We start from the raw sequence: 15,549 nt of genomic DNA, 5'->3' as shown, positions 1-15,549 counted from the left end.
GGACCCAGTTTTAGACGCTACTGCGCCTGCGTACACTTCGCCCCTCCTTCCGGGGTGAAATCTGGCTTTGGAGCGGCCCACAAACCGGCCCGCTCTGCGCAGGCGCACTCAGGGGCGGAGTCCAAGGCCCCGGAGCTGGGCGTAGGGGGTGTGGCCTAAGGCAGAGGGGGTGTTCTCGCGCTGGGTAAGGGCGTTCGAGAAGAGTCGGTTGGGGGCGGGAAGGGGCTGAAAGGGGTGCGGGGTGGGCTTAGGGGGTCCATAGGAAACGAGAGGTACAGGGGCTAGATGAGGTGGTCAGAACAGCCTTAGCGCCCTGAGGGTGAAGGCTCAGGGGAAGCGGGTGTCTGGGGAGAGCGGGGTTGAGAACCGAGCATCGGCTGGAGTGCAGGGGGCGAAAGTACACTGATGAGTTGGGAGGTGAGAGTGAAGAGCCAGGATAATTCCTTCAGGCTAAAAACAGATTAGGAGGTAGGGAGGGACAGGAGTAGGTCCCCGATTAAGTCAAAAATAGATAAATTGGGGTGGGATGGTGGGAGAAAGATCTTGAAGAGCTAACTGTATGCTCCAGGACTTTGGAGAGGGGAGAGTGGGCAACAGGAATGAAAGCTGAGGGCATAGTAGAAAGAAATTGAGAGGAAGGTTGCAGGGAGGATTTGGATGAGATGGCAGAAAGACGGCCTTCTGCCTAGGGATCTTGCTGGCTGTATTCCCAGGGATCCTGGGGAGGCGTTTTGCCCCACATGTGGCCACGTTCACCTGGGGCCAGGCCTTGGGCAGGGGCTTTTACAGGGAAGGACCCAGGAGTCATGGCTTGGTGGTGCCTGGATGGGCTTCCCCAAGGCCTTGCTGAGCCATGGAGAGAACTCTGGAGATTGGGCTCGCAGCCCTTGGAATCCATAACTTCGATGCGCAGGACCAGCAGGGACTATAGAAGCTTAAGGAAGAGGGTAAAAGCACTGTCGAGAACCCTAAAATTATGAGCAGAACCTAAGTGCATCCCTCCTCAGGCTGTCTCTCAGTAAATTTCCTCCATCTCTGGGGTTATTGCCAGAGTTCTGTCAGGATCTTGGTTGGGACAACCAAGTGAATTTGCGGCTCCTCCTTTCAGGAAATAGGAGTAGGTGAGAGTGGGGTGGACCTGGCTGCTATTTAGGAAGGATGACTTTGTTAGTGTAGGGGCTTTCTTTTTGGAAGTAGGACTGAAAATTGAATTGGAGTGTCCTTTTTTCTCCAATTGTCCAGGGGAACATGGATGGCTGGAGACAGAATCTAGAGCTTTCAAATAATGTGGAGACGTTGCGACCTTCAGGTCAGTGGGACCAGGCAGGGGACTGGTGATTGCCTCTCCCTGGGAAACTGACCATCTGTGCCCTTGTGATTCCTCAGGTTCCACTGGGCTAATTCCCCCATCCCACTTCCAAGCTCGGTCCCTTCCAACTCTGCCAAGAATGGCTCCCACCTGGGTTGCAGACATTCCCTTGGTCCAATCCCCAGCCCATCAAGATGTCTCAGAGAGGCGGCTAGACAACTTGAGACCTCAAGTGCCAATGTGGGAACGGGATGCTTCTGGTGATGGGCAAGAGCCAGGGCGGAGAGTCAGGTAGGGATCCATCATTGTCGTTTTCTCAGGCTTGCTTGCCTTTGACCGTCCATCAAAATAGATTCCTTACCCTGTTTCAGCTCTAGGTTCCATAATTTGTTCATGTTTGTATAAACAACTATTGGGTGCCTACAACACATAAATAATAAGGCTAGGGATGAGGATAACAAAAATGAATGAGAGATCCTGATATTAAGGAATGGAAAATCCTGGGGAAGGAGACAGATTGGTCAACAGGTGATCCTAATAAGCATGAAGATGTGCAGACCAGGAGTATAGACTTGGTACTGTGGTGGTGAAGGAGCCCTGGTGGTGCAGCGGTTGAGCACTTGGCTGCTAAGTGAATGGCAGTTCCGACCCACCCGGTGGCTCTGAGGGAGAAAGACTGGCGATCTGCTTCTGTAAAGATTTACAGCCTAGGAAACCGTATAGGGTAGTTCTGCTCTGTCACATTGGGTCGCTATTAGTCAGAATCGACTGACAACACCTAACAACTGTGGTGGTATGGAGTCATTCTGATGGTGTAGCTGAAGAAAGCATTTACAGAGGACATGGCTTTAGAGCTGCCATGCTATTTGTTGATGTGCTGTCTGTAAAACTTTTTGACCTTTCATGTGTGTTTTCCCCAAATAGACTGGAATGTCATTCTGCCATTTTGCTCTAGAGTGGGCTTACACACATGAGTCTACCTTGGACCCCACCAAAGAGGAAGGACCATAATGAAGAAGAGGGACCCCTGGACTGGGGACGGAGACCCTCTAATGCTAGCTTGGCTGCCAAGTGGCAGACCTTTGCCCAGTTAATTTTCTTCTGAAAAATCTTTTGGTTTTGGGCTTCAATGAGGAAGCTATCGCAAGAGCCTTGTTATGAGTTAGTTTAAACTTTACACGACACCAGTAGACTATATACGCCCCAAAGGTAGGGTCTATGTAATTTATTGATGTACTGTCCCCTTTGACTCCTCATGTAATATACTGAGCACTCACTAGGTGCGTTTAACTAACCCCTGGCCTTACTGTACTGGTACTAGAAGCTCATGAGTGCTATACCTTTGCTCCTCCTTCGAACTTTTCCTTGCCCTTACATCAGAATTCAGAAGTCTCTGAGTGTTCTTCCAACCTCTCCACTCAGAATGTGTTTCCTAATGGCATACCCTATTCACACTGTTTCCCGCACCTCTTGCTTTCCTCTTCTACCGCGACCCTTGTGTGCATTTGATGTTTAATATATATATATGGCTCTCTCTAGGTGTATGTCTCATGACCTCAACTAGCCCTTAGGTCCTGTGAGCCCAGACCAAACCCACTGCCATCGAGTCAATTCCAACTCATAGTGACCCTATAGGACAGAGCAGAACTGCCCCATAGGGTTTCCAAGACTGTAATCCTTATGGAGACAGACTGCCACATCTTTCCCCCATGGAGTGGCTGGTGGGTTTGACCTGCCAACCTTTAGGTTGGCAGCCGAGTGCTTAACCACTGCACCACCAGGGCTTCTTATAAGCCCAGACAGTGGACCTGATATGTGCAGGGCCTCAATGAATGGTGATGGTGATGTAAATATAGAGATCCCTGTGTAGTATTCCTCATGCCTCTCTGCAGAGGCCCCGTGGCCCATCTTCATGCCCCTGCCTACCCCAATGGGAGCAGAGGAATCTTTTGCCTCTTCCTGTCTCCTATGACCCTGGGTGGGAGCAGAGAGGCCCGAGTATCTGTGTCCAACCTCCCAGTACCAGAAACACATCTCACCTATGTGAACCTGTCTTTGAAGGTCCCTGGAGGGGTCTCAGGCCCTGACCCAGCAGGCTGAGTTGATCTCTCGGCAGCTGCAAGAATTGCGGCAGTTTGAGGAGGAGATCCGGCTCCTGCGGGAGACCTCACTGCAACAGAAGATAAGGCTAGAATCCCAGGCCATGGAGCTGGAGGCTCTGGCGCGGGCAGAGAAGGCAGGCCGAGCTGAAGCCGAGGGCCTGCGGGCTGCCCTGGCTGGGGCTGAGGTCATCCGGAAGAACCTGGAAGAGGGGACCCAGCGGGAGCTGGAGGAAGTTCAGAGGCTGCACCAAGAGCAGGTGAATGTTGGGGTGAGAAGGGCTCAGCATCACAACAGGGTGAACTGGGTAGTAGCTTCCCAACAAAGAGCAAAGGTACCACAGAAAGGGTACCTGTGAGCAGTGAAGTGGTGAGATCTTTGGAGAAGGAGAAAAAGCAGGTGACCTGGAAAGAAGGAGAACTTGGGCGTTTTGGCCTTATTAGATTCCACTCTTTTCCCAGGACTCAGGTGCCCTCCCTCCACTTGACGCCTTCCTCCTTCCCTTTCTAGGACTTTTATAGTTTTGCCTTCCTACTTCACTTCAGGACCTAGTTCATCTGGGAGCAATGCAGAGGAGGGAGAGTGAGGAGGTGGGTGTGGGGGCCTGCTGGGAGAGGGAGATTCTCCAGTCACCACTTACCAATGCTTCCTCTTTGCCACCCTGAGATAGGAGCTGGGGAATCAGTGAGGTATAAATGAGCCTGCGGCCCTGCCCTCATGGGTGAGTGTACAGTCCAGTGGGGGAGACACACACTAAACACTTGATGTATTCACGATTAATTAATTGCAATTGGGAGCAGTGCCATGAAGGAGAAGGGCAAGGGAACCTTAGTCTAGTTGGGGGTGCTAGGGAAGGCCAACTGAACAAATTGACATGTTAAACAATGAAACCATAAAGGTACTAGAAGAAAACATGGCTGAATCCCTTTATGACCTTGGAGTGGCAAGCCATTGAAGGTGTTTAAAAACTTGTTAGAAGATTGTTACAGTCATGCAGGCAAGAGATGAGGGTGCAACTGACTATGAGTACATCAAGTGTTTAGTGTGTGTCTCCCCCACTAGACCGTAAGTTCATCCGTGAGGGCAGGGCCTCACCAACTCAGGTTGGTGGCAGTGGAGATAGAGAAAAATGAAATTTGGCTTGGAGGGAAGAGCAGACAGGAATTGTGATGGATTGAGTTTGAGCAACAGGGAAGAGGGAGGTGCCAAGGGCAGTCTCCATCTTGCTGCACACAGTTGGGTGGTTTGTTGGGGTGCTGTCTAAGGTCACAGAGTGAGAGTGAAGGGACAGAGCCAAAGCAGGGGGAGGTGGGGAAGGCACAGAAGTGGGAGTTAGCTGGCCCAGCTGAGCCTTGTCTTCTCTCCATAGCTCTCCTGCTTAACGGTGGCTCACCAGGAGGCTCTTTCCAGTTTGACCAGCAAGGCTGAGGGCTTGGAGAAGTCTTTGAATAACCTGGAAGCCAGGCGGGCAGAGGAAGCCAAGGAGCTGGCCACGTCCCAGAGGGAGACTGAGCTGCTGCAGAAGCAGCTGAGGTAAGTGGGATGGGGGTGGGCTGCCCCGGAGGGGGTCAGCAGTTGGTAGGTGTGGTGGATCTCCAGAACACCCCATTGATGGTCTCCCGGTTCCCGCCTCAACCCCAGCAAGACCAAAGAAGACTTGGAGGCTCAGGTGACCCTGGTTGAGAATCTAAGAAAGTATGTTGGGGAACAAGTCCCTCAAGAGGTCCGCAGCCAGGCTTGGGCGCAGGAGCGTCAGGAGCTTCTGGAAACCATGCAGGTGAGGGAGAGTGCTGGGGTCTCATCTGTCTGTGTGTGTGTGTGTGTTGGAGGGGTCTGGGTGGGATGTGAGGGCTCAGTGACCAGGTCTTGAGGTAGAGGTGGCCCCTGGGAGTGGGGAGGGCATGGAGACCGGCTGCTGGGGAGACCAGGCCCAGTGAGGGCAAGCATGGAGGCCCTACAGGCGGCTCTCCTTCTGCCCACAGTGCTTGCAGGAGGACCGGGACACCCTGCACAGCACTGCTGAGCTGCTCCAGGTACGGGTGCAGAGCCTCACCTACATCCTGACCCTACAGGAGGAGGAGCTAGCCAGGAAGGTAGGGGCCCTTTTTCCACATCTGGGTCCTGTATCTTCTGTCCCCAGCCTCAGTCCCTTTGTGTGAGACGGGTAGGTGTGCTGTAGAACTGACCAGGTCTTTCCTGAACTCCTTGCTATGGCTTCTGTTGCCCAGGGTGGGACAGAAAAAACAAAGGCTGCCCCATCCTTCTTCTCCTCCCCCGGGAGCCCACATCCTGTCCTCGTTCTTCTCACCACAGATTCAGCCTTCAGATTCCCTGGAGCCTGAGCTCTCCAAGAAGTTCCAGTCATTGCTGACCTGTTGGCGGGAGAAGGTGTTTGCCCTCATGGTGCAGCTGAAGGCCCAGGAACTGGGCCACAGAGAGTACGCGGAGCAGCTGAAGAGACAGGTGACTTGACTTTTCCCCCCCATGATTCCCTCCCCTGCTCCTGCGAACCCCTTGCTTCTTACATAATGGGAAGGTCTTCCTTCATTTAGTCAACAAAAATTTATTGAGTGATTACCACATGCTGAGGATACAGCCCCGAGCACAGACAGGCCAAGTACCTGCTCTCATGGAGCTTACATTCTAGAGGGAGCCACACAATAAGTAAGCAATTCAATGATGTCAAGCAATTGTTTGTGCTATAAAGGAAAATATGAAAGATAATTTGACAGAGAAAGACTGTGGGGTGGCAGCAGCCATAGGTGGGATGGTCAGGCAAGGCCTCTCTGAGGACGTGGGTGACATGGTCAGAGGTGGTGGGTCTTTGTTGGGGGGATCATGGGGCAGTTCCTCAAGGTGTGGGCACATAGAACATAGAACTGGCCCCACTATCAGGAACTCAAGTTTCTTGTCTCCCTGCATGGCATTCTTTCAGCAAGCCCTGCCCCGGCCCCTTCATCCCCTGTGCCCCTCCCACTGCAGCTTTGGGCTTTAGAAGGGGCGGGTCCCAGCCTCCTCTTCTCCCCAGGTGGCCGAGCTAGAGGAGAGAGTTGCATCGCAGAGCCAGGAGCAGGCCATCCTGCAGCGCTCCCTGCAGGACAAGGCCGCAGAGCTGGAGGTGGAGCGGGTCGGTGCCAAGGTCAGGGTCTCAGACGGCCAGAGGCTACCGGGCAGGTCTGCAGGGGGCGGGGTGGGTCTGGGGGCGGGTACATTGTCCTGACCCGCATCCTTTTCAGGCCCTGCAGGGGGAGCTGAGCCGTGCTCTGGAGGCCCGGCGCCAGCAGCAGCAGCAGACAGCCTTGGTGGAGGAGCAGCTTAAGCTAGTGGCCAATTCTGTGTGCAGGTACCTGGGAAGGAGGCTTAGGGTGGGGTTGTTTCTGCTTCTCAGCTTCCAGAGCACTGTGCATCTGAGGGTCTCAGGCAGGAGGGGCTGGAAAGCTGGCGGATGTGAAGGATACAGGGCTGGAGGCATTCAGCGCTATAAAAGTCCCTGGGTTTGTGTTTCCTGGGGCAGCCCCTTCTACACTGACACCGCGAGCAGTTGCTATGAACCACCGTGACCGTGCGTGTTCTGTCGAGGGGTGAGGTAATGCTTCCTCAGGCAGTTGAGTCTGCAAACAGCTGGGGTTTCTAGAGCACCTGGGAGGAGCTCCAGCTTTAGGAGTTCCGGGATGGGGGCGTGGGTACTTGATCGGTCTTTCTGCCTTTCTTTCAACCTTTTTTTCCTTCTACCTTCCTCTCTTTTTCCCCTCTCCCCTTTCCCTCCCTTCCTCTCTACTTTTTTTCCTTTTTCTTTTTTTCTCTCGCTCTCTAAAAATTTACAGGTGTGATCTGTTTAGTTGGGGAAAAAAAAAACCTATCTATTTTAAAACTCTACACCTAATTCCTTACTATAGATTTTATCTAAAATGTATGTCAGTTTTTTTGTTAGTCAATTGCAAGCAGTGTCTCTCATACCAACTTCCTAGTTGTTCCATTACTGACTCTTGTTATGGAACCTTTATCACCTTGAGGAAAACCTCAACGGAAAAACGGGTAATAACTTTCCCTCAGCTTTGGACACTGAGGTACCTGAGCCATTGTCTAACATTTAGAAGTCAAAAAACTGTTTTAGTAAGAGCTACAGTAGGTGTTGGAAGCACCCTACTTAAATAATTTTCAGGTATCAGTGCTCTTTGCTGTGCTGTTTGGGGCACAACTTTGAGGCCTTTGTGATTCGTCTTTTTATTTATTGGCACAGACTTGGACTGTCCAGAGGAAGTCCCAGCCCTGTCCCCAGACATCCCTTGGTCCCTTTTCCCTGGGGACCTGTGGCCTGCATAGGCCTCTCACTCTCTTGAGCTGGTGCCGGTCCCACATCTGGCACAGTCAGTCCAAAAAGCTCAGGGACCTGCCCTCCATTGGTATCAGAGAATCTACACTCCTGGGCTTGTTGGAGAGGATAACTTTGTTTTTGATACATGATTGTGATCAAAAACCAGGTTGTGAGGAATAAGCTCAGCATGTTGCATGAAAAGATAAGCAGTCGTTTAATGCCTCTGTGGCGCAGAGGCCCTCAGAAAACCTAGTGGGCAGTCATCAGTTCATACACTCCAAATGTGAAACACAGTGCCAGGGGACTCCCAGAACCTCCAGACCCATCAGGGGCCTGCAAATGACAAGTCTAAATCTGCTGCAGATTAGACAGCTCTGTGCTATGTGCTGTTTTAGCCCCAGTAGCGTTGTTTGTACTGAACACATTACTGTGTTATGGTATCGGGGCCAGATAAGATATGATCCCATGAAGCTAATAATTGGTTTTGACTGTAGGACCGTTATTAAAGACACTGATTGCTAGGACCCAAGTGAGAAGCTTACCATAGATTTGGGTATCAGGGATAGCTGTGTTTTCTTAGGAGGAACTGAATTTTTTTTTTGAGATTAAACAGACAAGTTTTATTAAATGTAACAATGTTATAAAAACTGAATAATAATAGTAGTAAAGTATTACTGTCTATCAAAGCTTTAGGTAGACAGCACTTTAAGACCTAAGTACAAAGAATTGTTTTCTGATCTTAAGTGCCAGTTATTACCAATTTTCACCCAAAAGGTCTTTTTTCTCCCCCTACTGAAGTTAAAGAGCCATTGCTGGTCAGCTGAAAAGGGAAATGTTTGGCTCTCTGTTCAAGGTGTTGATTAAAGTAATGCAAACTAAGTACAAGTAGCAGCCATGTAAATCTGCATGGCATTGCATCCAAGCAGAGGACAAGGGGTAACTTAAATATGTGCACTTAATCAAATCCTGGTTTTCTCTTTGGCGTTACAGGGAGCAGCGGTACCAGCTAGCTGGTGTCTAATATTGCACTGCTATTATAGCATAAACATACAGTACTGAGCCCTGACAGCGTTAGTACCTGCTCACAAAATGCATCAGTGTTTCTCTCAGTCTGGCCTGCTGACCATAATCCTCTGCTTTGAAGTTTTAATGATTTGACAGCTAAGGCAACAGAGGAAAAGGTTTAAGGCCATCTTAATGTATACAAGCATTCACTTTAGTTAGTATATTGCTTTTGAGAATAATCTCATTTCTGTGACATTAAAAACTATAGAGTTTTCCTTATAAGTCCAAATCATCAATTTAACGAAAGAAGTACAATATAAAATAATACGTATGAAACCACGATATTCAGTTACAGTTCAAACTAAAAATTACTAACTATATGTAGCTGCTTCATTTTTGGCTTTGCATTTTGGCCCCTAGTTCATTCATTCTTTTTTTTTTTTTTTTTGTGGTGCTTTAAGTGAGAGTTTATAAACCAAGTCAGTCTCTCATACAAAAACTTACACACACTTGCTATATAACCCTAGCTGCTCTCCCACTAGTGTGACCGCATACTCCACCTCTCCACCCTGTATTCCCCACGTCTATTCAACTAGCTCCTGTCCCCCTCTGCCTTCTCATCTCACTTCCAGATAGGAGCTGCCCACGGGGTCTCATGTGTCTACTTGAGCCAAGAAGTTCCACTCCTCATCAGTATCATTTTCTGTCTTATAGTCCAGCCCAATCCCTGTCTGAAGAGTTGGCTTTGGGAATGGTTCCAGTCTTGGGTCAGCAGAGGGACCGGGGGCCATGACCTCAGCGTTCCCTCCAGTCTCAGACCATTAAGTCTGGTCTTTTTACAAGAATTTGAGGTCTCCATCCCACTGTTCTCTTGCTCCATCAGGGATTCTCTGTTGATTTCCCTGTCAGGACAGTCATCAGTGGTAGCCAGGTACCATCTTCTGATCTCAAGCTGATGTAGTCTGTGGTTTATGTGCCCTTTTTTATCTCCTGGGCTCATATTTACCTTGTGTCTTTGGTATTCTTCATTCTCCTTTGCTCCAGGTGTCATTCTTTTTTTTTTTTTTTTTTTTAATTAATTTTTATTGTGTTTTAAGTTAAAGTTTACAAATCAGGTCAGTCTCTCATACAAAAATTTACATACACCTTGCTATATACTCCTAATTTTTCTCCCCTAATGAGACAGCACAGTCCTTCCCTCCACTCTGTCTCCTTGTGTCCATTTGGGCAGCTTCTGCCCCCTCTGCCCTCTCATCTCCCCTCCAGACAGGAGATGCCAACATAGTCTCATATGTCTACTTGATCCAAGAACCTCCATCTTCACCAGTATCATTTTCCATCCCATATTCCAGTCCAATCCCTGTCTGAAGAGTTGGCTTTGGGAATGGTTCCTGTCTTGGGCTAACAGAAGGTTTGGGGACCCTGGCCTCCAGGGTCCTTCTAGTCCTAGCCTGACCATTAAGTCTGGTCTTTTTACGAGAATTTTGGGTCTGCATTCCACTGCTCTCCTGATTCCTCAGGGGTTCTCTGTTTTGTTCCCTGTCAGGGCAGTCATCAGCTGTAGCCAGGCACCATCTAGTTCTTCTGGTCTCAGGCTGATGTAGTCTCTGGTTTATGCGGTCCTTTCTGTCTCTTAGGCTCATAATTACCTTGCGTCTTTGATGTTCTTCATTCTTCCTTGCTCCAGGTGGGTTGAGACCAATTGATGCATATTAGATGGCCGCTTGCTAGCGTTTAAGACCCCAGACGCCACTCTCCAAAGTGGGATGCAGAATGTTTTCTTAATAGATTTTATTATGCCAGTTGACTTAGATGTCCCCTGAAACCATGGGCCCCAAACCCCTGCCCCTGCTACGCTGGTCTCCAAAGCATTCAGTTTATTCAGGACACTTCTTTGCTTTTGGTTTAGTCTAATTGTGTTGACCTGTCTCCAGGTGTCATTCTTACGCATTCTTTACAACTGGCACCTGCTGGAAAAAACCCAACTTTTTAACTACGTATGATTTGTGTAGTGTACACCATTTCTTCTGACATACCCTATAGTGTTTTAAAAATGGTGTAGCAGGGTCAATTTTATGTAACAGTCACTACAGAGTCTCAGTGCTCAGGTTCTCTTCTTCCCTTTTGTCTGCAAAGGGGCTAGGACAGGCTAAGGGCCAACAAGCGAGGGCATGTGCATTACAGGCCTGGCCTTGCCATTGACTCTAGCTTCTCTTTCCTACTCCTATTTCCCCTGCCCAGCTGTCCTCTCTTCTATGACAGCTCAGGACAGAGTGGGTTATCTGTACAAGTCCATTCGTGAATGCAGTAAGGGTTGAAGAGTCAATGACCTGTGCCTTCTTCAGCTCTCAGATCTGGCTCCAGAATACCGTGGCCAAGGTGGAACAGGCTGTCACCCGGCTACCCAGCCTCAGCAACCGACTCAGCTATGCTGCCCGCAAGGTCCACACCATTCAGGGTGGGTAGGGCCACTGCAAGACACCTTCTGCCCCTACCAGATCTGACACTCTTCTTCCTGGCCCAGTTCATTCTGATCTCATATCCATCCCCCATCTCCACTTTTTTCCTCTGAAAACTCATTTCTCTGTTGTTCTCTGTCTTTCTTCCACGCAGGTCTAGTGGCTCGGAAAGTGGCTCTTGCTCAGCTGCGCCAGGAGAGGTGAAGTTTGGGGCCTGGATCTGTGGGGGAAGAGTGGGCTTTGGGGTGTCGGTTGTTGGGTACCAAAGCAGTGAGGACTGAGGAGGGTCAGGGGTGTAGGGATCGGTGCTGGGTGTGAGCTCCCCTGATTTTGCCTCTTCCTGTCTCAGTTGCCCTCCACCCCCACCCCCACCAGCCACAGATGTGAGTCTTGAGTTGCAACAGCTGCGGGAAGAGCGGAACCGTCTGGATGCAGAGCTGCAACTGAGTGCCCACCTCATCCAGCAGGAGGTGGGCCGGGCCCGGGAGCAAGGTACACGGGACCCTGAGTCTCCAGGGGCCAGCATCAGGTTTGGTGGGGATGGAGGAGGAGGAGGAACATCTGGGGTCTGGGTGTGGAGAGGCCTGGGCACTGATGGGTCGGCCTGGGGAGGAGGCTGTTGCTGAGTGCCACCTCCTCCAGGGGAGGCGGAGCGGCAGCAGCTCAGCGAGGTGGCCCAGCAGCTGGAGCAGGAGCTGCAACAAACCCAGGAGTCCCTGGCTAGTGTGGGGCTGCAGCTGGAGGCGGCTCGCCAAGGCCAACAGGAGAGCACAGAGGAGGCTGTCAGCCTGCGGCGAGAGCTGACGCAGCAGCAGGAGCTCTACGGGCAAGGTGTGGCGGAGGGGCAGGGGGACATATGGAGGGTGGGGAGGAGGTGGGAGCCATGAGCCATGGTTCCTCTTGTCACACCACATCTGTACCTTCACCCCAGCTCTGCAAGAGAAGGTAGCTGAGGTGGAAACTCGGCTTCGGGAACAGCTGTCAGAAACAGAGAGGAGACTGAACGAAGCTCGGAGGGAGCATGCCAAGGCTGGTGAGATTTGCCAGAGTAGATGTGGGCCTTCTAGGAAAAAGGAAGTACTGAGACAGGAGCTTATTTCTTCCCCCAGACTTTTTAAAAAAGATATCATAGTTATATACAAGTAACGAAGTGCACAAGGAAAGGATATAAATGAATTTTCATGTGGTGAACACACCTACGTCTCTAACACCTAGATCAAGAAGCAGAACCTGACCAGCACCAGAGCCCCCTATGCCCCACCAGCCATGACCCTGCTGCACAGGCAAACACTGTCCTGACTAACACCAAAGATTACCCCTCAGTTTTCCTTATATAAAAACCAACCAAACCAAACCCACTGCTGTCAAGTCAATTCCAGCTCATCGTGGCCCTATAGGACAGAGTAGAACTGCCCCATAGAGTTTCCAGGGAGTGCCTGGTGGGTTCGAACTGCCAACCTTTCGGTCAGCAGCCGTAGCTCTTAACCACTATACCACCAAGGTTTCCTTCTTTTATGTACATGAAGGTATATGTATATACCCATTGCCATCAAGTTGATTCTGACTCATAGCAACCCTATGGGACAGAGTAGAACGGCCCCATAGTTTCCAAAGAGTACCTGCTGCATTTGAATTGCCAACATTTTGGTTAGCAGCTGTAGCACTTAACCAGTATGCCTCCAGGGTTTCCATGTATCTGTATATGTCTGATTTATTTACTTTTTGTTGTTGTTTTCTTGAGAATATACACGGCAAAACATACACCAATAGTTAACCCCTCAAATTTCTATTAAGAAAAATTTCAAACACCTGGACAAGTTGAAAGAGTACTGTGCTGAGTATCCATATACCTTCTCTAACTAGATGCAGTTGGGAACACCTAGTGGGGGACAACTTGGGGAGGAACTAAGTTCTATTTTGGGCACATTACTTCTGAGAGACTTATCAGACCTCTAGACAGCAATTAACCTTTTGCCACATTTGATCTCTATCTATCCACATACACATTTATATATTCATTTTTCTGAACCTTTTATAGTTGTAAAATCACAACCCTTCAGCTGCATTGCCCACGAATAGGAAATTCTCCTGTATAACCTCATTACCTTATCACATTTTAAGAAAAGGAAAACAAATTGCCCCAAATCTAATATCCAGTCCATATTCAGTCTTCCCCTAAGGGGCTCTGGGGTGGTTTGGGGATAGGGAAGGTGCTTTGGGTTCAGAGATTCATAGCCTCCCTGAGCACCAGCCCACTCTCCCACCGTATAGAAGAGACACAGATGGCTTCAGAATGTAAGTGACTTCCCTGAGTCACAGAGCTGGTGACCCAGCGTTCCTGCCAGTCATTCCAGTCTGGGCTGACCCACCCTGACCCCTCTGTGCCCTGGCTTCCCCATAGTGGTCTCCCTGCGCCAGATCCAGCGCAAAGCTGCCCGGGAAAAGGAGCGGAACCAGGAGCTCAGGCAGCTGCAGGACGAGGCCCGCAGGGAGGAGGGGCTGCGGCTGACCCGGCGCCTGCAGGAGCTGGAGAGAGACAAGAACCTCATGCTAGTAGGAGACAGGAGACCAGGAGACCAGGGCCCATTGTGGGCTGGTTGGTGGGCAAGGGTGTACAGAGAGGAAGGGGAGGCTCCCACAGGGCTAGGTGGCGTTTAACCCTCTCCTTCCCAGGCCACCTTGCGGCAGGAGGGTCTCCTCTCCCGTTACAAGCAGCAGCGGCTCCTGGCGGTCCTTCCATCCTTGCTGGACAAGGGGAAATCTGTGGAGTCTAGTCCCAGGCCTCCAGGATCTTCAGCACCTTCAGCTCCCCTGGAATCTTCATCTCCAGCAGTGGCACCCTCCTCCAGGGACCCCATAAAAGGTAAGAGCTCAGGCATGAAGGGACAAATGAGGGGCCCGTAGGAATCTCTCCTCCAGACACTCTTGGGTGCGTGAACAGTATTCTCTGTGATCCATGGAGGCCCATGGCCTCCTTTATCCACAGTCACCAAACCCAAGGAACCTTCTCCCTCATGACCCTCATACTCTGTGCCAGCCCTGAACCTTCTGCACAGTCGCTGCAGGAATCTGCTCTTGTCCTGTTCCTATCCCTTGGCGTCTTCTTCCCCAGGGTCCCTCTCTGCCCTGCTCGATGACCTGCAGGGCCTGACTGAGGCCATTGCCAAAGAGGAAGGTCTGTGTCAAGGAGACAACCAGAACTCTCCTGCGCCTGTCCACCATTGAAGGGGAGGACCAGGCAGGATCTGGAGAAGTGGGGTGGCAGCCAGCCCTCTTCCCTACCTGGCCACCACCCAGTACCTGTGACGACTCCTGTGCTCAATAAAGATGATGACAGAAAGAGCCGTTGTTTGGAATTGTCATATCTGGGAGTGGAGGGGACTCCTACCTACAGTCAGCTCTTTTCCTGGAGACATGAGAAGTCCCCCATACAGTTTTTTTCTCTAGACAACTCCTTTTCAAAACCCCTTTCCGAGGCTGCTGTGGAAGCTTTTTGGGAGGCTCCAGGTTTTCTTTGTTCTCGTCTTTTGTTCTAAAACGTTACCTCTGAAAATTGATGAATGCCAGGAGCGGGAAAGAGAAAGTATGCGTTCTTTAACCAGGTGGTGTGCTGGCTGGGGGTGCAGGGGTGGGATTGACGTCCATGGGTCCCTGCTCCCATGGCCTTACAGCCTAGTGGGGAGAGACAAAGGTATACGAGCATCTAAGTGAATAAACAGGGTCTCCAGGCGGTGCAGACGGTTCGCGCTTGACTCCTAATGTAATGGTTGGTGGTGTGAACCCGCTGAACAGCACCACAGAAGAAAAGCTTCCATAAAGATTACGGGCAAGAAAACCGATGGAGCAGCTGCATCAGAATCAGTGGGCTTGGGTTTTTTTTTTGATATGTGAACAAGCAGTTTCACTTCAAACAACAGGTAAGTGCTGTGAAAATACAGTAATGTGATGGAACTGAACAAGGAGACACAATGAGGGTATTAAGGGAGTATAGCATGCCACAAACGGTTTGTGCTAGACTAGTAACCTAAAGGTTGGTGATTCGAACCCACACGGTGCTGTGGAAGAAAGTCCTGGCTACCTGCTTCCATAAAGATTATAGCCAAGAAAACCCTATGGAGCAGTTCTACTCTGTAACACATAGGACGGCCATGAGTCAGAACTGACTCAATGGCAACAGGTTTAAGAGAGACGGCGGTGGCTCAGGCTCAGGGGAAATGGGCAGGAAGTGGCTGGGTTTCGGGTGTGGCGCAGATGCGCTTTGCAGGTGGGTTGGGTAGGGGTGAAGGAGGGGAGATGAGAAGAGGAATGAAGGTTTTCAACTTGAACCACAGGGTGAGTATCCTTCATTGTCGTGGAGCAGA

The 15,549-nt window shown here is 50.5% G+C and overlaps 1 protein-coding gene across 4 annotated transcripts; it reads left to right on the top strand.

Moving 5' to 3' along the window:
• The first annotated feature begins 95 nt into the window (after positions 1-95).
• Positions 96-14,530, top strand: CCHCR1 (coiled-coil alpha-helical rod protein 1). 4 transcript variants are annotated; one of them, XM_064283195.1, is made up of 18 exons: positions 96-184; positions 1,243-1,309; positions 1,387-1,600; positions 3,371-3,668; positions 4,779-4,942; positions 5,051-5,186; positions 5,392-5,502; positions 5,723-5,872; positions 6,438-6,548; positions 6,646-6,752; positions 11,075-11,187; positions 11,343-11,388; positions 11,538-11,680; positions 11,831-12,019; positions 12,120-12,221; positions 13,590-13,741; positions 13,862-14,051; positions 14,301-14,530. In XM_064283195.1, exons 2-18 carry the CDS (start codon positions 1,249-1,251, stop codon positions 14,411-14,413), a joined length of 2,400 nt encoding a protein of 799 aa, XP_064139265.1. In that variant the 5' UTR covers positions 96-184; positions 1,243-1,248; the 3' UTR covers positions 14,414-14,530. The 4 variants fall into 4 exon arrangements, with proteins under 4 accessions (XP_064139265.1, XP_064139264.1, XP_064139263.1 ...); XM_064283194.1 differs by lacking the exon at positions 96-184 and adding an exon at positions 267-947 and having other exon boundaries at positions 13,904-14,051; XM_064283193.1 differs by lacking the exon at positions 96-184 and adding an exon at positions 268-947.
• Positions 14,531-15,549: the final 1,019 nt, after the last annotated feature.

Source organism: Loxodonta africana, chromosome 1 (genome assembly GCF_030014295.1).
Source record: "Loxodonta africana isolate mLoxAfr1 chromosome 1, mLoxAfr1.hap2, whole genome shotgun sequence".
In the NCBI taxonomy this organism is placed as follows: Eukaryota; Metazoa; Chordata; class Mammalia; order Proboscidea; family Elephantidae; genus Loxodonta; species Loxodonta africana.
Note: the sequence above shows the minus strand (reverse complement) of the source record. Positions and strands in the feature narration are given on the sequence as shown.

Bases quoted from the DNA above. Each gene is read 5' to 3' on its own strand.
- CCHCR1 (XM_064283193.1), top strand. From the start codon at position 741: ATGTGGCCACGTTCACCTGGGGCCAGGCCTTGGGCAGGGGCTTTTACA. The intron at 948-1,242 runs GTAAAAGCACTG...CCAATTGTCCAG, and splicing joins ATAGAAGCTTAAGGAAGAGG to GGGAACATGGATGGCTGGAG. The intron at 14,052-14,300 runs GTAAGAGCTCAG...CTTCTTCCCCAG, and splicing joins CTCCAGGGACCCCATAAAAG to GGTCCCTCTCTGCCCTGCTC.